This window comes from Ischnura elegans, chromosome 10 (assembly GCF_921293095.1).
Source record: "Ischnura elegans chromosome 10, ioIscEleg1.1, whole genome shotgun sequence".
In the NCBI taxonomy this organism is placed as follows: domain Eukaryota; kingdom Metazoa; phylum Arthropoda; class Insecta; order Odonata; family Coenagrionidae; genus Ischnura; species Ischnura elegans.
Genome location: NC_060255.1, coordinates 89313305 through 89335451, shown reverse-complemented (window position 1 = coordinate 89335451; position 22147 = coordinate 89313305). Strand labels below are relative to the sequence as shown.

Genomic DNA, 22147 nt, shown 5'->3' with positions numbered 1-22147 from the left:
GGAATACGTACTCATTGGCAAGCAAGGGGAAATGGGTGCTAAGTCCCTAGCATGCAGTTTGGAGTGAGAAGTATTACCATAGTCCTATCACAACTCTCTCTCCCTCCAACACCTCACCCCACTATGTCTCTCCCCTCCTTCTGTTCCATTTAAGATCCCTCTGATTCGACTGATGTCTCCAACCCAGAAGTTTGAGGGGAAATTTCTGGCTGGTATGCTGTTCACTCCAACCCAGGGATGATGTTTTGCGGAGCAGCCTGTCAACAGGGGCAGTGACGCAGCTGATGGAACATAAGCCCTCACTACCCCTCCGCTCCTTGGAAAAAACCCCTCCCCTCAATCCTGTCTTGTGGTGGAATAGCCAAGCTCTCTTCTGCTCGGGCCCTCGTTGTGGATGGATGGCGTGACTGACTTGGCCGATTTTAGACAAATTATACTGCTGGTATTTAGTTTGGTAATGTTTCCTAGGGGATCATTAGTTATCATCGTTGTTTTCTGTAATAATTCTGATTTTGAATACTCTACTTCAAATTGATATTGAACAAAAATAACTCGTAAATATTTTTGGCTATTTTTTCTTGTGTGCTGATTCTTGTTTGTGGAGTCTTTCCCTGCACCAGTTTGTGACCGACGGTTGGAGTTTACCCTATGTCTGGGCTTATACGTGAACAATCTAGCAGATTTAACGACGTAGGTAACGCCACATATTATTCCTTGCCACTGAGTGCAGTGGTGTTTTTTGATTCATAAACTGCTGAGTATAACTTAGGTATTACTAATGAATGGTGTAACTGCAAGAATGTAACAAGAAATGAGATTAGGTAAATGCTAATGTAAGACTCTTATGAGAACTTAAATAGACTAGGGCTCTCTTCCAGTGGTGGTGAGTGCCAAAGTTTCGCAAATTCACTGAGCCCCTATTAAAATTGCTAAATTATTTTCATGTGATATACATGAACTCTTGCTGTGTTCATTGAGTTGTCCTTATTATAGTTCAATGATATTGTGTTGGTCCTAGACAGCCACTGTTCAATGGAAGCGATGTCTAGGAGGAAAGAATTTGATCATCAGTCGCCATACCAAATGATAGCCTGTATGGCCTTGCATGGAGTATCATCCCTGAACTAAACATTTGAAGCAAATGTTCTTACGTACTTTCTAATAACTATTTGCAATATTTCAACTGATAAGTATGAAATATTAATCATTTCCCAATTTGGTTGCTTAGTTTTTTATGGAGAAGTATGAAGCAATCACTTGTAAGCAAAATTTTTCGTGGATTCACATGTCCCCATCTTGTTGCAGATGTGGATATCCATTACCCTGGTTGTCTACGTAATAGTTAATGTCCTTTCCTCCGCAGTTCTTTTAGATTAAGAGTTATTTTAATGTAAGGTGAGGCAACATTTTTCAATGGAAATAGTAACCATACATTTCAACAGAACACACCAACGAGAAGAAAAACAGCCACAATCAATGCTATAGCATGCCACAGTCAACCATAATGTAACAATATATTGTTACGTATGGTTGATTGTGGCAGATTAGATAAGAGCCAGCAAATTGGAATCATTTCAGTATGTCTGGAATTGCGAAAAAATTACAAATATGTATGTTATGAATTGAACCCTTGCTGTTAAGTTTGAGTTTGGTGCTGCTTATACCTCTGAATAACTGTATCTGAGCATTTACATTTGTATTTTTCCGAATGTTCAACTGCAGTAAAATGAGGCCTGCAACCTCACTAAGGTGAGGAAATCATCTCCAAAATAGATCCAATATTTTTTATTTCAAAAATGATAGATTATTGGTTGTTGACCCAAGAGCCTAGTATAGACTTGTAAACTTAGGGTTGGTTCCCGGCAGTAGCCAGTAGGTTTAAGAAACACCCCCTTAAAAATTTTTTTCTTGTGGCAACTACCCCCAGTACATATGCTGAGGAGACCACTAACCCAGGGGCATCTATCCTCTTATACTTATCTTTCCATATATGTACATACCTCATTAAATTTCATAATGCTGTATACCACCAAATCATCTTAAAGAAAAAAATAATTCATTCTCTTTTGCCACAGGACAACATTTATGCATATTGATAAATAAATAAAAGAAAAGATTTAGAGCATGTAACTGAGGAATAAAAATTACTATGAGTAATATCATAATTACCAATTTGTGGTGAAGTAAAGACATACATGATTTGACTGAAGGCAGTGCTGTAGTTGGGCCGGTACGGGGTACCCCCTAAAATCCAGACTCGTTATAAGTGTACCGGTTAAACTATCTTTTTGAATCTGTAAAAAATAGCCCTGTTGTAAATTGTCCCATTAATTTCAAAAAGAAAAGTCGGAAATGATTATGAAATAGTTGAAATATAAAAAAGTATGACCTCTGGACTTGGGAGTTCCTTTTACTTAACTTCTGCCAGTGAGGAGGGAGGTAAAGGGGTAATAAATCACCTTATCATTATTCACATTACCCTGATGCTACTTGATGAAATATTTTCAAATACATACCATGAACAGTGAATAATCTATCTTTGTATAAAGTTTCTCTGCAGTCATGTGACAGCCATTTTTGTTGGCCTTGTTTTGAGTGACCCCTTGTCCTCGACCAATATGACATCTCAATTAATGGAAGTCCTGTCGATTGTTGAACAAGAACAGCCATCCGCCTGGTGGAGGTATTTCTGGTGTGGTCCCATAAATCTGAGAGGCAACACTTAAAGGTCCATTATTGTCATAATTATTGCTTTTGTGAATTATTCCTTTACTATATAACTTCTGAATGAGATTTAAAAAAGACACGTAAAAGTTTCCTCAGCAATTGACCTGTTGACTTAACTCTTATGCATTAAAACTGAGCTAAAGGTATAGACATTAAACTTCGAGCCAGGACAAAGCGTGGGCATAGTGATTGGTAGCATGATGATGTTGATACACCTGCAAACCATTTTCAGCTTCTGTGGCATGGAAGTGGAAGGAAATGCAGGTAAAATGTGTGATAACAGTGTATGGATAGAGTGGTATTGGTCCCCTCCCTTCATAAGGTTTGATTCTGAATATACCTAATATAGTATTAAGTTTCAAGATGCACGAGTCTGCAAGCTGTCTCTTTTTTTTATTGAGACTCTTCCATCCATCAGATTGAATATTGCAGAGGATACGCCTTGAACCAGTGGTGTAACTATGGGGAGAGATGATGGGACAGATCCCCTTCAAAGCCGCAGAGAAATAAAAAAAATATTTAAAACTATAGTTTTGACATGTAATAATAACTGCATCTGCTTAAAGTAAAATATTTAGTGTCAAAATTATGTAAAATGTATTTCCAGGCATTTAGTTTTTCAAAAAATTTCCCGGACCTGGGAGGGGTCAGCACCCCTGCAGGCCATCCCATCTCCCCCAAAGCATACACAACTGCCTTGAACACTCAAATCATATCCCACTCACCACGATGTGTCTCCACCATTAGTGTATGAATCGTATTCTCATAATATAATGCCAGCAAAAAATCAGCTTTGTCATCTAAAAAAATATACGTCAAAACATTGGTTGATAATAGTATAGTCAGGTTTAAATTACGCGCAGTTGGGGAATCCGAAAGATGATACCCTCCACCAATCAGCACGTCCAAATCTGAAATTTGCGAGCTATCGACTGTTGATCGATTGCGATATACTCGATTAGAAAAAGTCGACGTAATGCAATTGTTATTTTCCTTCAAACTGGGACGAGAAGTCTGTATGTTTTTACCTTGGATTTTATCGTAATTTTTTCAATGGAGTGATAATTGGTGGATTGTGGAATCGATATTTTTACAGTCGTTTTTACTGTGATTGGGATGTGATCCAGAAAATTCAATCAGAAGTGAATTTGTTCTTAAAAATGCTCACACTCCGCAAATATAGTGTATGTAGATTATGCCTCTGTGCCAGCCATCGTTTGATGGATATCTTCGAAGATGATTGTGGCGTGGAGTTTTCCCTAACAGAAGCGCTAAATGATTTGCTGCGGATCGAGGTAAGCTTTATGGTAGCTCTACTGTGAGCAATTGTTTTAGCTATTTATTTTCTTTCAGCCGGTAATGGTTTGGAGGGAATTTTTTCTTTGTTCTATTTTCGTGCATAGTGAAGCTATTTCCAGATTCTCATCAAGCTCTGTTACATATGCATATTCTGTTTGCACGACGCACCTTCTCTTCCTTATTGGAATCGATAGAGCATCAATTTATGGGCATTCCACTCTCTCCCATGAGGCTGATATATTGTATCAAAGTGTGATGAGTCATCGCTTATTTCTCAATCAAATTCGTGAAATTTTCCTCTCTGTAATTTAACGTTAATTGTTCGCCTAGTTATGATGTTCATGACTTGTATTACATTATTTAAATCAAACGAAAGATACCTACTTGTGTTGTAGCAAACCCGTAATATGTTATCTTGTTGTGTGTGGTTTCCCAAAGATCTTAATCAACAATCCCTGCGAGCCACCTCTGAGATATTTGGCGGGAGCTGACCAAATACCAGCATATGCAAGGCAATGCCCACTGGCACATCACACGGTCATAAAAATATTATGCATACTAACAAAAAATGCGTGCACATTCATGCAAAGGCAAAACAAAAAAAGCAGTAAACAATTGACAATTCCTTTAGTAAATCCATTCAAGGTTAGTACAATAGAAAAAAATAAACATGCCATGTATGAGTCATCTTAGTAGCGAGTTCCATAAATTTTATTGACTGAGACGCTATTGAAGAAGGATTTGGTTCTTTCCCGGCGAATGCTGTTGATGAAATCTTCTCGGGAAATCACCCGGCTGATTTCCCGAGAAGATTTCATGAGACGCTATTGTTATCCCTATAGAACAAGGAAAGTATAGCATTTTAAATGTCACTGTTTTGCAGTGTAAATCCTTTATTTTCTTAATGTTAGAAAAATATCAGCTTAGTCATTAAGAAAAATTCGTCAAAACATTGGGATCCTCCTCCCCAAAGACCTCCCTTTTCTAAATCCGCACTTTTCTTTTGCTGTCGCTTTTTGATGGCCCTTTATCGAACTGAAAATAAAATGTTCTCAAGATTTTGCAAGAACTAGAAGTAAATGAGATAGGGGTATAATTACTAAGATTTTCCCTATCCCCTTGCCCTATAAATTTGTGTGACATTTATGGTTTTCCAGTCTTAAGGGACAGTGTGTTCTGTAACGGATTATTTTAACACTGGGTTGGAGTAAGGAGTCATATTTTGACGCGGATTCCTTATATACGAGAGGTGGAATGAGATCTGAACCTGGAGATTAGTTTGTATTAATGGATCTGAGTTGTTTTTCTAAATCATTACTTGCTAGATGGCATTTGTTCTTGGTAGAGTTGAGGAAAAGGCATTGGTATGTTTATTGTTACATTATTGAAGGCGTAATGAATAAAGGAATTAAAGATATTAACTTTATCTCGATTTTTGACCACTCAACTCACTCACTCATTGTTTTAGCTATTATAGTTATAGTAAAATCTATTCAACCTCTATTCCTTTTTCATTTATAAGGGATGAGACACTAGCACTATTTCCCTCTACTCCCCTTGTGTATGACCAGAAAGCCTTAGGGTAGTCTAAATATTTGCCCAATGTTTTTGTTTTGAATTCTTTCAATGCATCTCTGAGAGTTTCTTTTTTTGTCTCTTTTTTATTGCCTATAATTTTCTTGCAATTCCTGTTTTTTTCTCAAAAGTAGGACTCACATTCTTCATTTTCTCGTGCATTGCTCTTTATTGCTTTTGAACTTTATGGACTTCAGCATTGTTTCACCTCAATTCAGCATTCAAACATTTAAACTTACTTGGTATTGTATTTTAAGTTAGTTTATATTTTGTTCCTTGAATGATATCTATTTTTTAATACCCTAACATCCAAATTTCTGGATTTAGTCTTGGGACTGTATTGTTTTGCATGTGGATATGGTGTCTTAAGTGATAGTGTATGTCTGATAGTGGAAATCATAATTGGCCCCAAAGCCAATAAAAATCTGAAGCAGAGTAAGTTGCGTTCATACTGTGGTATTCCATCTGTCATGAATTTTTTGGATCCAGATTCAAATCCTGGTCTAGAAAAATACTTTTCTCCCTGGAGAAGTTATGTCCTTGTGAATTCATGCATTCATTCCTGGGTATATGGATTTTCACATTAACTTTTATGTGTAATTGATTCATGTAGCCTGGTTTTTACTGAATTAGACTCTGTTCATTTTATCTGTGTGGGTGAGATGGTGTGGCTGAAGTAAGTGGGGGTGAGAGGAGGGAAAGTTTCTCGATGCTTGACTTTCCCTTTGCCAATCAGCAGACAACAGGCATGGCTTAGCACCTCGGAAATTCAGTCGCTCTCAGACCTCTGTTGAATAGGGTGGTTTCCTATTATTTTTTTATTGCCTAAATCGAAAGATTATTACTCCTGGAGTACGTATTTCATGCTTTTAGATTTTTAAATGACGATATCTATTTTTTGCGATTAAATGAAAAGTGAAAAATTTCAAGCGCGCGAAAACGTGACGCGTAAGTAGGAATGATGGGAAAAAGTCCGTGCGACGCATTTCTGGTTCCCCCTCCCGCCTTGTGAGGTGACCTTGATTGAGGCTCTGAGCACTGATAGGACGCAGGATGCTAGTGGGTAGCTGAGTACCTTGCTGGCTGGTAGCTCTTGGCTTAAAAAAGGTTTATTAATACCTCATCAAACAAAGAAAACTTTCCGACCTTAGCCAGTTTTAATAGGTGATTATTAAGACATGTTTCCCTGAGCTCTGTGCCTCATGCATGCATTGGTAATCTCATACGATATATAACTCCTATCCTCTCGTGTAGAAACTAGGTCCCTGTGACGTCATGTTGAGTGGCATCGCATGGGCGCCAATCTGGCCTTTTTCAAATGAGGATAAAATTTGACCCTTGCCATTCGTCTAAACCGGTATTTCAAAAACCAAATAATTTGTGTATTATGAATACACTAATGGTGGGTAACGAATCGCAATCAATGCCTTTCGTTTTCTTTGATGAAGGAAACTACCCTATTAACATCGTGAATCTTCTTGTGGAGCAGTGTTGCCAAACCTCACGTGTTCTCCATGTTTGTATGTCGTTCACCATGCCTTTCACTGATGGTGTAACATTCAGCATGGTAGATCGCAATGTCTGGTCTTCTGTGAAGAGATACCTTAACCTTTTCCCCACGAAAGACGAAAATATGCATCTGGACGTTTCTTGACTTGGGAGACGAAAGCAGCAAATTTTCATCGGAGATTATCTCACACAGGTGAACGAATGCTGAATAGCCCTAGCTTTCCTAGCCCTAACGTTCCTAGCTTTCCCCCTTTTATGACGGTCGCCGGTGTGTGATGTCTTTCTTTTGGGACCCAACACAGCAGGGCTTGGGCTTTACCCTCGAATTCTCAGAGCAGGTACCCAGACCCCTCATCTTATATTACCCCTCTTAGGTCATACAATTATGCATCCAGCCATTTTGCAAAATAAATATTTGTTCCTTTCTCAAAAAATATAAACTAGGAATTGAATTATTTGTCTTTTGAGCAGCGTTTACAATTTTTAAACGAAATTCTATGATAAATATTAACTAATATCTCAAGTTCTGCATAAACATCAACATGGAAATTGTTGCTGCATTAAATGCGTTAATATTGACCTTAGAACTTTGTTTAAAATTTGACAATGCTCAGAAAAAAATAAGGAATTCATTTCAAAGTCTGCAATTTACGTGCAAGCAACAATTATCCATATGCCAAACACTTATAACCAATCCATAAGTTGGCCGCAAAACAATGCCACAGGTATGGCCATAAACCCGGAAAGGAGGGAGCACAACTACCCTCGCAGTCCACGATAATGCGAGTCCTGGCTGGGAGAGGCGAAAAAGGTTGGAGCTGAAAGCGTGTGATTATCCGCGAGACTCTTCTTCATGAATGTCCTCTAAAAGTGCTCCATACCACGAGAAAGAAGAGTCTCTTGGGGCTCAGTATAGCAGTCTTGCCAAGGAAGAACTCCACCGTCTCGAAAGGGCTAATACTCAATACCTTTCAAATGAGTAGGTATGGGGATTGGTATGGTGGCTAGAGTGTTGGCTTCCCACCCTGTGGGCTTGGCATCAAATCCTGGCGGTGTCAAAGAATTTTCAGAGACTTACCGATCCCTACTTGGATTTTGTGTGGACGATATTTCAAGGACAATACTCCGTCAGTCGGATGGGATGTTGCCGGGCTTCTCTCCACCCTTCCTTACTTACCCTTCCCGCAAATGACCTAAGCTATCGGTCGCCTCCTTTAAATACCATACCATGAGTAGGTATATTGTCTCGGTGCAGGGCTCAAAATACCTGTGGCCACCCATAACTCACACATTTTCATTGATAAACTAGGGTGGATATGTACAGTTGGCAACATTAAGTTTGCTCCCACTCTGTATCTCGGTAGTACCCCTCCCCCATCCGCAAAGCTCTCTGAGTGTGTCTGAGCTCTCTCAAAAGCTCACCCTAAAAAATAAAGTGAACAGATTATGGTAAGTCCGAGAACTGAAAGTGTCCTACAACGTATGATCTTACTTCACTCAAAAATTTTATTCTAGGTTGATAACACTAATGGCTTACCCTGGCAAATATGCTCCAGCTGCCTTGATAAGCTGGCAGATTTTAGGCTTTTTAAGAGGCGTTGCTGGGAATGCAAGGTCACCTTCGAGAGTAGGCTGCAAAGTGCTGTTCATCTGTTAGACAATAGTGGGAAGGTACAGGTGAGTGAATTTTTCAAAACACTGAATCAATTGTTTTCCCTCTATCTCTATGGATTTTTTAAGCTTAATCATTAATTCCCTCCAGAGTTCCAAAAAAATCCTGTTATAACTAGATAGATAAATGGCATTTGAAAAATTCTGGATTAGTCTGTGCAATTCTGTTGTTTTATCAAAAGTACTCGCTGACGCTGCTAAGTGGGGCTCTGTATTTTAATTGCACGAACGAGCAATTACCTCTAATTTGCAAAATTTAGAGTTACTCATACTCAAATTCAGTAGTAGAAGCAAGGCTATTTCAAGGAAATTATCCTTGCATTATGTTTGGGTGTATGTAGAAATTTTCATTGTAATTTCCAAAATGACCATGTTCTGTTGTCATATGTGGTATGTAAAATAAGAGATTATTTTATGAAATGGGTCAATTTTAATGCCTGAAGTTATCTTTCAGCCCCCTGTGGTGTCCTTGAAAAATACAAATGGTGGGATTCAGGGAGAACAAATAATGCAAATTGCCCATGTGAGAGGCCTAGTCAGGGTAAGCAAGGATTTATTTCCCAAAAATGAAATCAGTGCTCAGAATAATATGCATTTTGCACCCGAAGAAAGGGAAAATTCAACAGATTTTAAGGATCAGGAAAAGAGCTGTGAAGGAGTCGCTGATGGTAAAAATACCCTGCCACCTGGAAACTGCCACCTTGTGACAGAAAATGATGCATATCCCATACAGAAAGGAGAGGTGAGCTAACATTTTATATTTACCTGATCTTCATTTGGTGAATGGACATTTCCATTGCTCAAATCTATGATTTGACATTTTATTGCAGGAAGAGGCTTTTCATGTAACGTTGGAACCAATTGTAGAAGTACCCATTAAAAATGTGCTAGTTCAGGTATTTACTCTTTTTTGGTCATTGTGTTTGCAGAGAAACCATCATATGGTGTAGGTTGTGTTTGTGCTTTTAACGTAGTTGTTGGAATTCCTTGTAGCGCTGCAATGATGAAAAGGAAGTTGAAGGAAAAAAATCTGTGGAATCTGTGCATGCAGAATCACCGTGTTTGTGTCCCCTGCAGTTGGGCTCAAGTGTGGAACCGCCTTCACGAAAATTGCGTCCTGCCAGGGTACGTCGGAAACCATTTTGGGCCTGTGATGATCTGGTGAGCTGATTGCAACGCTTTTAACTTCAATAGAGGTGCATGCATGTTAGTCTTACGCCATTAAAGTTTTGCTGGACTGGTTGGCAGTGAAAAAAATTGAGCATATGGCTTTTTTTCAGAATGTAGGGTTTTTGTTTGTGGGATACTAAGTTTGAAGTCCAAAATGGATGCAAAAGTCTGCGTTCGTCTCATGGCGCGACTCCATGACCACCAGAAAAGACTCACTAAAAGACACCAAAATAATGAACCTACAACATCTAGTGGTGAGCTCAAAACAAAAGAACAGCAAAAATAAAAATCGCCAAAATATCATGGGGGATCAGGTTGGTGTGGTAAACAGAATTTTGGCTTCACACACTGTTGCCCTGAGTTTAGATGTTGCTGCTGATAAAGAATTTTCAGAGGCTCCCTGCTTGAGTGTTTTTATGAAGGACAATTCAAGTATGTACAGCACACTTCTGATTATCCAGGCTAATGACGGGGAGAGACGGCACGAATAATCGGAAAACACAGATAACACAAACTTTCACTTTTATGTCTTGTAATGTTCATAATTTACGTTAAACAAACAATATATTATTATTATTATTTATGCAGTTATTCTGTTATTTAAGAGTGCTTCCCGGACTCATTGATAGCTTTCTTCACCAGTTCGCGATCTTTTTAGTGGCGATAACATGGTTATACTCGTATTATTAATGCTCCATGTAAGGCCTGGTTTCGAAAACCACACCTGTGTTGCTGTGTGATCACAGATACAGAAAAGTAGTTTGCGCGAAAGCTTCAAAACCTCTGCTCGACGTTGGAAACTACACTGTCAGGCATCACGCCACGTGGCCACCATCAATAATAAAATGTATGCCAATAAAAAACAATAATGCAGTAAATGATACATGAGTGTTTTAAATAAACAACATCTAAATAATTTTTCAACTATTTCTTGCGAGAAAAGCCAGTCTTTAGCAAGTCTTAACATTACATTTGAGGATTTATTTTTTAAAATTCTAGTCCTGCACAAGTTGCCTGGGTTGCAACTGCTGCAGGACGTGTATCCGTGGTCGTGCACTGCGAGGCTTGGAAAACAGGAACACGGTGCTCCCATAAATTCAGCTAGCTCGTGATGGTTTCCGTTACATGAAGGTGATTCCTACGGAAGTAATAAGCCCAGTGTGCATTAAAACAGTAATTTTGGTGATTTTGTGTCCAATTTTATTTTTATAGAGATTGCGGAAAATATTGAGCAAGAGTGAAAATCATGCACTAACGTATCACAGCGATTAAATTCAATGTAAATATCACTTGACACACTGTTTTATTCTCAATCCTATCATTTTACATCCACTTCGAGATGGCTCTCTCCTCAACAATTCATTATTTATCTTTTATCACCATAGCATCGTCTCAAACAAAGAAATAAAGAAATCAAAATGAAAACAAACATGCTCACAAATAAACAAAACAAACAACAAATGAACTTAAAAACAGAAAATAAACTAAACGTATACAAAAGTGATATTGGCCATGAAGACACATGCAACAGCATGGATAATCCGCAACATGGATGTACCACATCGGGAGTCTGCCGTATGTCCATCAAATGGGATGTTAAGTGGTGGTCCCCCTTGGTGCCTTCAGCTAAATCTATAGCTATTACATAATTACAGAAAGCCATTTGCTCTGTAACATCTTATTAAATAAGCATTCATGATGAATGAAATGTGCTTATTAGAATAAAGCACCTCATATGGTATTTTATGTATTTTTGGTAACAGCAACTTAGCTCTTTATTTGTCATCTGTGATTGGCATTCATTATTTTATCCAAGTAATTTCTTGTAATTCATCTGAAAAATTGTTTTTGTTGAAAAACATTTTGCATCATCTAGTGCCAACTTTTGTAATAAAGTTTTGTGGAATTCCTCTATAGTAATGTATGCAATGGGAGATATGTCAAGAAAGATATTTTATTACTTTTTTAATCATATATGTATATGTTTGAAATTATCTTTCAGCCCTCCATGGTGGCCAGAAAGAGGAAAAATGATGGAATTGTGGAAGAAAATTTCATGCCGGCCTCCCCTGTTAAAGGACTTGTCAGCGTGAACAAGGAGTTAGTTGCCGATAGTGAAACCTCTCAGAATAATGTAGATGTTGTCACCGAGGGATCAAAAAAGTTGTCCCAATGTGATGACATCATCGAAAACAGCTGTGATCGAGAAATAAATTTGAAAACTTCACAAATTTTTGCCAAGAAAGAAAGCAATTGTGATATAACTGCAGATAGTGGTGCACAGTCCAAGGAGGAAAAGGAGGTGAGTAAATATTTATTAATAATTAATTTAATAATAACTTATTTACTCCTGCATTTTGTTTTTACATCTGAGTACAAAAAACAAGAGCAGGAGCTTTAAGTGGTCTCCAAGGTCATAGGACCAGAACTGAACCACCATCAATAACAAAATGTATGCCAATAAAAAAATAATAATGGAGTAAATGATACGTGAGTGTTTTAAATAAATTACATCAAAATAAATTTTCAACTATTTCTTGCGAGAAAAGCCAGTCTTTAACAAGTCTTAACATGGCTTTTGGGGATTTAATTTTTTTAATTCTAGCGGGCAGTGAATGAAATAACTTTGGCCCCATGTAAAGAAAACAGCATTTAGGTATACAATGCTAACTTAGGTATGTTTGGTACTATAAATGACTCACTCCTTACATTATATTTATATTTGTCACATCCACTCGGCATATTTCCACTTCTGGCAAAAACAATTTAAGCAGAAAGATTTGATGCTTTCCCGGTGAATGATGTGAGTAAACTTCTCTCGGGTTTCTCTCGGGCCATTATGAAGCCTTTAACCCGGTGGGAAACCCGAGAGAAGTTTACTAACAATTTAAGCACTTTGAATAAATACAAATGCCTTAGTGGCAACACATTTAGGGCCACAACCAACGGAAATGAGTGCTCATAATAGTTTTAGACTTAAATTAAGAAATTAAATTAAGAAAGAAGAACTTTGTACTTTCACATTAATATTTAATCACGACCATGGTTTCAACGTTAGACGTCATCATCATCGTCTAACGTTGAAACCATGGTCGTGATTAAATATTAATGTGAAAGTACAAAGTTCTTCTTTCTTAATTTAATTATGAATCGCTTTCACATAGTTACGCCTCAAACAATTAATAGTTTTAGACAATATTGCTCTAATTATTTTTTTGCAAAACCTATTTCTAATAGTCTACAGTTATACTGCTTTGTGCAATATGCAATTTTTAGGTTGAATCACTATTTTCTAACTATCATGGGTAGGAGGTTGGAACTATGTATCTATTTATATGCTTATCATTTTTATCTTCAACTTAGTGTGGTTAGGCGTAGGATAATTTAATTCAAAAATTAAAAATTGAAGAGAGTACTCATATGGTACAAATAAAGTAACTGTCTCAGTTGCAAGTAGGATTGAGCTTTTCACTGATTTGTGAGTCTTTTACAATTCATAAAGGTGAATTGGCAATGCCTGGGGAATATGAGTCTCTTTTATTTTAGGATATCTACAGAAGAAATTTTTTTGAGTTTGAGCACTTGGGTAGAAGCCAAATTTTTCCATGCAAATATTGTTACATCTTAGTTATTCTCTGTAAAATTATAAAATAAAGCAAATCACTAATTAAGCTGTAGGCTTGTGCACAGCAGATCAGATGGCAGAAATAGGCTTTCTCCCATGTTGATTCATCTTTGGAAGCATATCAGAAATGCTGGAAGCTAAGAGATATTTTTCAAGGTAAACCTTATGTCCATAGTATCGAAGGGCACCTAGGGAAGTATATCCATATTTTTTGTCACTAGATATCAAGCAAGACATAATGAACCAACATTATCTCATAAATACTATCTGAAGTAAGTGAGACCTCAGACCTTTTGTCAAAGAGGAAGCAATTGGTTGGTAATTTCTATTGGAATTCTATTTTTATGCCCATTCTTTACCAGGTATGTTAAAATAATCAATCATTTATCTTATGTTTTCTAATATAAAATACTTTGACTCAACTGCCCAAAACAGTGCCATTACTTTCTGATTCTAGCCTATTTAATGTACGGCCTTTAATGTTGCATATTATCTTTTCTGTTCACAGTTGGTCTCACAATTTAAATTAAAAACATTGAAGATATTACTTGATAGTCTCCCACCTTCAATATTATCTGAAGCGGCTAATAATTTGTCTCCCAAGAAAACTCCTGAACATGCTGCTCCTGAGGAGATTACATGCACTCCAGAGACAACGAGTAATGAGGGCTTTCATTCACCATCATCTAGATGCGTCTTCAGCGGGGAAATGTTTTTACCTCTTGAGCAAAAGGTGAGAAGTTTTATTAAGTTATGCTATTTATTTATTGCGAATTGCATGCGGAACTTTCTCTAAAGTTCTAAAAAATGATATGCAAAATTTTGGCTTTCTCTGAAGTTCTATGATATTTTCACATGATGACTAATGATCAGACCTCAGACCATTTGTCAAAGAGCAAGTAATTGGTTGGTAATTTCTATTAGAATTCTATTTTCTTGCCCATGATTTTTCACGTGATTTTTTATGTTTGACATTAAATTGTATCTTAAAAATTAGTTGCATCAAATAACTATTTGATTACATCGACTTATATCAATCATTTCCTCAGATTGGCGTGTGGAATACATGTACTTCTTTTTCAGTCACGTTGATAATCCAGAGTGAACAGAATTGAATCTCAAGATGTATTTAAATATTTTAGAGGCTAAAAGAATTGAGAAAGAATTTTCTGTGGGCCTTAATTAAATTTTTATTGCCTGTACAAATTAAATTGCTAAGTAATGCAAGTATTCCCAAACGTTATTACAAAAATGGTCTGGAAAGTCCGTGAAGTCATATTTGAATGAGGCTGTAGGTAGGATACATCTACACACCACCCCGCAAGCGACATTAAAAATCTGTATGGCATGGGTGTTAGGATACCAGCCGTTTACTTATGAAATACAAATGCTTAAACAAAGTTACGACTAGCATTTATGAAATTCCTTAATGGTTTGGGTGAAAAATGAATTCCATATCTATCTGTTTTACAAAATAACTGTTAATTTATTGCTTCTGTCGGACCTGGAAATACAGTGATGACTCTGAGATGATATTGTCCATGTGGTTCTTAACACGTTGCGTTCGGATGGCGAGAATTCTCATCATTTTTTTCCCGAACGTTCCGGACGGATGACGAAGATTCTTGTCATTTAGTCGCGTCAACCTAAACAGTTTTAAAGTGTACAATACGTATTCGTTAGTATGTTTTCAGTTGTTGTTCGTTATTCATAATGAATTGATGCATCATAACGTTTGATTGGGTAAAGTTATATTCTAAACATTAGCTTTTTAACCATGTTTAAACCAAAGGCATTACGCCCTAATAGGCACATATTTCCAATCTCAACACCTCCACCCAGAATCGGCGTTCCTAGGAATTTAAATACCCCGGTACGCAACGTGTTATACATATCTTTTCTCAATTTTTCAAGCAATCTAAGTCTAACCTGGAGTCCTGTCCTGCAACACTCATCTTTCGATACTGTTAGATTTCATTATGTCTGCCCCTCAATGGCATTGAAGAAACATCAATAATTCTAGCCCTAAAGAAGTAAACTTTTTGAAAAATTGATTTTGATTTTGGGAGCCTATGAAGGCCATAATAACTATATTAATATCTGTAAAAACCAATGGCTCTTTATGTCTGCACCATGAATAGAAAATTAATAGCTTATTTAATAAAATTTATGATTTTTTAATCCATGTGCATTGCAACAAATTACCTGTCTAGGCAACCCTCAGTACCACCCTAATGCCCCACGAAGTAAATTACTGGCCATCTGTCTGGTTTTCATGCATAAATGCCTGCAATATGTCCAGTGTGCCACAAACTAAGTTCTGTTCTCAATCTTTTGACAGGATAAACATGTCCTTGATGAAGAGAACAGTATTTTCTGCTCGGAGTATACTTACCAACAGGCTAGGGAATCAAAGTCATCAACTATGGCAGCCCGTAGACTGTTGGAAGGAGTTTTTACTCTGGCTGCATTACAAGCCTGTAGCATTTCGGGCAAACCTCCCAGAGGAAAGGGTAGGGCTGCCTACAATGAGGGAGCAAACATCAAACCATGCTTGTGCCCCAAAGCTGTGAATGCAATCGTTGGTAATTTACTTTGTTTTCTTTTTGATGTTTTCACTCTTTTGATATACAAGCTGGGCTAAAATGTATATTTTTCCTCAGTTCAAGCTCTTAAATTCCAAGATATTCTTGACTGGTATCCTAAAAAAGATGAGAAACTCGTTCGCCAGGCATTGTCCGTTCGTATTCATGAACTGTCGAGGAAATGAAAATCCGTGGAAAGCTCAAGCTTTTACTCCTGAGGTATTGTTCCTTTTATACCCAATCAATTAGGGGATCTCCATAATTTGTAGCTTGATGTATGTAATGCACTTCCTGTATCCTACTCTTATATATACAGTAAAACCTCTATGTAGTGAACCTCTTTATATCATAAACCTCCGTACATCATACCACCCCTATGGTCCCGTCTGATTTACATGTAAATTTATAGGCAAACCTCTATGAAGTGAACCTCTTTATATCGTAAAACCTCCACTTATCATACCAAGGAGATACCCCCGAGACGGCCTAACTACCTCTGCAAATCGTACCGAGACAAAAAGAGACCATTAATGCAGCCGTGATTACCTACATCGAATGACATTTTCAGCAATGAATGTTTCACTCTTTTTTTTCTTATATACAGTGGAACCTCGTTAAAGCGAGTACGGGCTATAGCGACACTCCCGCTATAACGAGAGATAGCCGATGCACCGTCAATTGACCCTATAATAAGCGTGTTAAAAAATTCGTTTTTACGACACCCTTTTGGTGCTGCCTCTCGCCATAGCAAGTGTTTCACCGCCGGAAGACTTTCATCAAGACTTCTTAACCTCTGTAATTTCTAGCGATCTGTTAGATATGAAGTTAATGGAGTTCTCAGTCTCAAATTTATGTGGTAAACTGTCGTTCGATAAATAAGTAGTTAATTTAGGTGAAAATATTGTGGCATTAGCATTCGCGAATGCTTCATCTTCTTTTGTTCCTCGGACGGCAGAAAGCAGTCGGCAGCATACCCGCACGTCCGTGAGTTGCGTGAATAGAAAGCATTTGATGGCAGTCACCATGGCCAAAAAAACACCAAACACGTCTAAGTGAGAAAATAAAAATAAAGGAGTAATATGAGAGTGTCGAAATTAATTTATCTTCCTATTCGCTCTGCAAAATTATAAAAACACAGAAGCGCCCAAGGAATGCAGACGATGAATAGTTATAAGGAGCTTTGTTCGGGTGGTTTTGCCCATTCCAATCTGCGGGAACTTCTGAGAAAGGGGCTACGCCCAAGCCTAAAGCGGAAATTTTCAGGGATAGATTGCGAATCGAGAGTTTTAAGAGTGCAGAAGGTTGATTATACTAATGCGAAGCACCAAAGCGTTATCTCCCCTCATAATTGCTGGTCATGCCTGCGGTGTAAACCCGAAGTCGTGGAAGAAAGGACTCCGATCGTAAGTATCTGTAGAAGTATTCCCCGCGTCATATAACATAGACGAAACGGAACTTTTTTACATACAACTCCTCGACAAAACCCTTGCAGTATGAGGTATTTCTTGCAATGATGCCTCTAAAGGTAGGTAGTGCGCCTTAGCGATGATTTAGGATGTACGAAGCAATGATACTCAGCGTGAATTGCCCGGATGGACGTGTTTATTCTCCGTTGCGGATTTACAAGGGTGAACTATTCGCGTCAGTGGTCGGAGTCGTACTGGCGCTCTCTTTTGTCACGTGGGTAGCCGAGCATCCCCTGGTGGCCGCTGGAAGAACTCGCAGAACAATTAACTCTCGTTTGCAGTGCCGTAGTAAACTCGGTGTATTACTTCAAATAGGTACGTCGCGAGCGTAACACTCAAAAAGAAACTTTTTTTCAACAACGGCAATTTTAATCACATCATTTTCCAAGCTTAGCAAACTTTTTACCGTAGATTATGTAGGTATTACATTATTTGATAGAAAAAGTCTACCAAGGCGGGAACGTTATACAACCTTCTACCGTTTTCGCATGTAGAAACAAATGTAATGCGTTATTTCACTTCACTGCCGCATAACGTACAGAAACAATAAACGTACACCAATGGAAACATTTGAGGCATTAAATAACCGCGATACTGTTTTATCAATTAATTTTTGAATTTTCAGTGGAAAATACCAAAATAATAGAATGATCACGTAAATGAACTAATTAAGTGCATAGAAAAAATGGCTTCGTCGGTTGTGCATTGGCATAATGATTGACGAAACAATGCCTTGCATGATTTTTATTCAGTGCGGCGCTTATAAATTTATTGAGTAGTTAGTCATTGTTTGAGTAAGGAAATTTAGTGATGAAAAAAAACAAAGCCTATCGTCTGGATTTATGCTTACGTTTATCGGATAGATGTTTATCTGTCGCCGCACCACTCCTGTTCCTGTATATCTGTTCGCAACAGGTATATTGGCTATTATTTGCTCCACCTCCGGTAAAGCGACAATTCGTTATAGCGAGTGTTTATTAGTACACCGTGGGGTGTCGTTATATCGAGGTTGCACTGTATCTTTAATATGCTGTAATTTTCACGTTAACCATTAGTTGTGGCCATTTTGTTCCATATGAGAGCATACCTAACAGTAAATAAGAAAAAAAGTATCCAACTATCCTAATCATTTTAAGTTACTGTTGAATTGAGAAAGATCACATAATTTTCTCCCAAATCTTAGTAAAAATCATGCGATAGCACTCGCTTTCTGTAATTATTAAATAGTAAATATATGTTCACTGATGTATGCATGTTTGTTTAAACACATAAATATAATGGTATAAAAGACAGTAGTGCCTTTCATTTCCAAAGGATATGAAAAAATGGTGCCTATCACTGAAACCTCCATATAGTGAACCTCCATACATCAAATTGCCCAAATTTTGGTCCCCTCCATTACGATGTAAAGAGGTTTTACTGTATATGTATTGTAAGAGAACATGTTAGGTTGATGTGGAATTAAAAGTGGAATTGCATATAGGGACACCTAAGACAGGGTTGTGACTTTTTTATTTGAGGATTTTTGTAAAATTTTTGCCATAAAAATAGCTATATGCATAATCCATTCCTTCCCATGCATAATCCATGCAGAAAAATCTCCCGTAATGCACCTTTATAATTAAAAAAAACCTCCCTCAAACAAAGTTGGCTGGTGGCTTCCAGTCAGGAAAACGACCTCTCCATAGAGAAATTTTTCACTTACAAATCATTTTACAATATTTTTATATGCAATTTCACTTTAAAATTCCACATTATCCTGACATGTTCTCTTTATTGTGGCCTAGAGCCTTGCTTTCACTGTACTTAAAATTAAGCAGTTGGTGGGATTTCTGGTATATGAACTGATTTATGCATTTCTCCTTTGCAGAAACGTAAACTGGCTGTTCACAATTCTAATGAATGTTGTGGCTATGGGAGTGACTGCAAAGATTTTAATTATGGTGGCCAGAGTGATATTCCTGGTGAAGTCTCAAGCAGACATATTAAACTGCCGTTTGACCAAAAAGAAAAGGTGGCTTGTCTGCCCCAGGCACATCCCATGGGAACTGTGGAGACAATAGAGAAATACCCTTGTGTGCTGAATGATAAAAACGACTTGAATAAGAGGAAGACAAAAGTTGAATTCATTCAGCAAAAACATGCCAAACCGTCCAGGGTGAGTCCCAAATCCCAAGTGCCAAAGAGGTCAAGCAGTAGATTCAAGTTCCTAAGTAATAGTTCAAAGCGCAGGTGCTCTGCCTGTTTTTGTCACAATTAGTTTTATGCCCCTAATGATGTTTTAGTACAAATCTTTTCACTTGAAAAACTTTTGATCATACTAATTGTGCCATATATTACTCCATTTTGTTAAAATGTCAGTGTTTTTAATGAATCTGTGACATTGTGACCCTCTCATAAATAAAGATGAAGAATTTATGTTTTTTTACCATATTCTTGTGTTTTTACTTTCTTGATAACATTAGTTTGCATAATATGATTGTACTATGAGAAAATACGAAGTGCTTGTTCATCATTTTTATTATTGTCGATTGTGATTGAAGTTGAAAAAAGAAAAGATCCATGTTTTTCTGTTTTACAATCTGATGCCTGATTCTCAAGCTATTTGCAGCAAAATATCCATGCTCTAGCCCCGTTAGCTGATGAGTTCATAATGTTAATGACTCTTGCCAAGTGGCTCACTGCTTCTCCTCTACTTCTCAGCCTTGCACACTCATCTAATGTATTTCGTTGTTTTTAACACCCTAGTGAGTAATACTTTCCGTCAAAGATCATGTCTCTAAGAATGACTGGAACTTTAATGACACCACCAGACAAGAAAAGTGGGAGCCAAATATTGCATTTTTTTATTTTAAAATTATGAGTAAATGGCTGTATGGGGAAGACTTTTATTGTGTTATAACATATCTTCTGTTATTACACTTTAGGGAGTGGTTATAAAACTCACACAATTAGTTTTTGATACCGTCAGAGAGGAGAAGAGAGGGCCAGCCCTAATGGGGAAAAAGATGTACATGTGTTGTTGTGAATTGCTGTCGAGAGAGGGCAGTGACGTACTCCCGCACGGGTAAGCTGACCTTGGGTCCTCTCCCTCTCCCCTTTCCCCTCAAAAAACTGACGGGGGGACAGTCGACACCTCGGTCCGACGGGAGACAAAGTCCGATCGGGCTGTGTGTGGGAGAGAGGAGTTTGGACAAAAGAAGCGTGGATAGGAGGGATTTTCTTATCGCCTGGTGAGCTGCGTCTTCCACGAATCCTTCCCTCTTCTCTCTGCTTGGCTCTTCCCGTTACTACTGAAAACAATTTTACAACATGCAGCTGTGAATAACTGTTGAAACAGTCTCATACAGTTCAAAGAATGCGGTCCGAAGAGAAGAGAGAAAAAATTTTCAGGGGGGCACCGGGACCCCTGATTTGATGGTTATAAGTGAAAAATGAAGCATCCTTCATTATTGAAAACTCTAAATTATGTAATCTAACCTTAAATTAATCATCGCTTTCCGCAAAAATATTATCCATCGGTCCGAAAGAACAGATTCTTAAATTCTTAATGCTTCTCCATTCCGGGTCATATTCCTTTAGGGAATTTTGTTCTACATTGAAAAACTAAACGAATAAGCTATCAGTGAGAAAACTTCAGGGAAGTATCCACTCAACCTCCAGGGATTTTGATGAAATTTGGAGAGGAGATGCACGAATATCGAATTGACGTTCAGAGGATTTTATATTCAGCAATGTGAGACTCAATGAGTCCTTTGACGAAGTTCTGCAGCCTTCCGCAATACGGTACTGGCACAAAGGCAAATTTAAAAAATAATAACGTCTATAGTATTTTTTCGGAAGAGATAAGCCACTTTGTGAAACTTATTGGGCTCCATTAAATGAGGCAATTAAAGATTATCCGCTGATAAGTTGACGCAAAAGTGGAGACAAATTGATGAAAGTAGGAATCTTTCGTTCGGAGTTTATTATTTCAGGAACGAAGAGCATATAAAACGTAAAAGTTGGCGCACAACAACATGCGAAAAGAATCACACAAAATAGTTCACTATCTCAATCCATTTGATTAGCACAAACATTCTCCTGCGAACATATGTTTTTGATACACGCCGAAAATAAGGTATTTTCGGGCCAATTCTAAAGTAAACTACCAAGCATACACTCCTACAAAATGTTTTTCCTCTGGTGGAAGTTTTTTTTAACTTCTGAAAACATTTCACTAGTTTTCAATCGTAGGGAAAAAAGTCCCTAACAATGGAGGAAATTGAGGGCTTTATCTCGGGAAAATTATTTATAGATTACATTTCAGCCACTCAGTGAAAGTATCTCCGGAGGGGCCGTCAACAGGTCGTTTGCAGCTAGAACTTTGAACTTTATGTTGCACACTAGGAACAAATACTGTACTAACATTGAAAATCAATATTGTGTTGAATAATTTGTTATCTAAGACAAAAAATTAGTTTTGGCTCGTTACATTCTTTGCAAAAAGTCAATAAATATCTAAGGTACATAGCATCAAA

The 22147-nt window shown here is 37.6% G+C and overlaps 1 protein-coding gene across 3 annotated transcripts; it reads left to right on the top strand.

Annotated features, from left to right (window-relative positions):
• Positions 1-3701: 3701 nt before the first annotated feature.
• On the top strand, positions 3702-20060 carry LOC124166968. Of its 3 annotated transcripts, XM_046544713.1 has the most exons (10): positions 3702-4022; positions 8626-8787; positions 9236-9523; positions 9612-9677; positions 9775-9942; positions 11954-12253; positions 14085-14309; positions 15918-16161; positions 16240-16380; positions 19498-19620. In XM_046544713.1, the coding sequence occupies exons 1-9, from the start codon at positions 3888-3890 to the stop codon at positions 16344-16346; spliced, it is 1695 nt and encodes a 564-aa protein (XP_046400669.1). In that variant the 5' UTR covers positions 3702-3887; the 3' UTR covers positions 16347-16380; positions 19498-19620. The 3 variants fall into 3 exon arrangements, with proteins under 3 accessions (XP_046400669.1, XP_046400670.1, XP_046400668.1); XM_046544714.1 differs by lacking the exon at positions 16240-16380; XM_046544712.1 differs by lacking the exons at positions 15918-16161; positions 16240-16380 and having other exon boundaries at positions 19498-20060.
• Positions 20061-22147: the final 2087 nt, after the last annotated feature.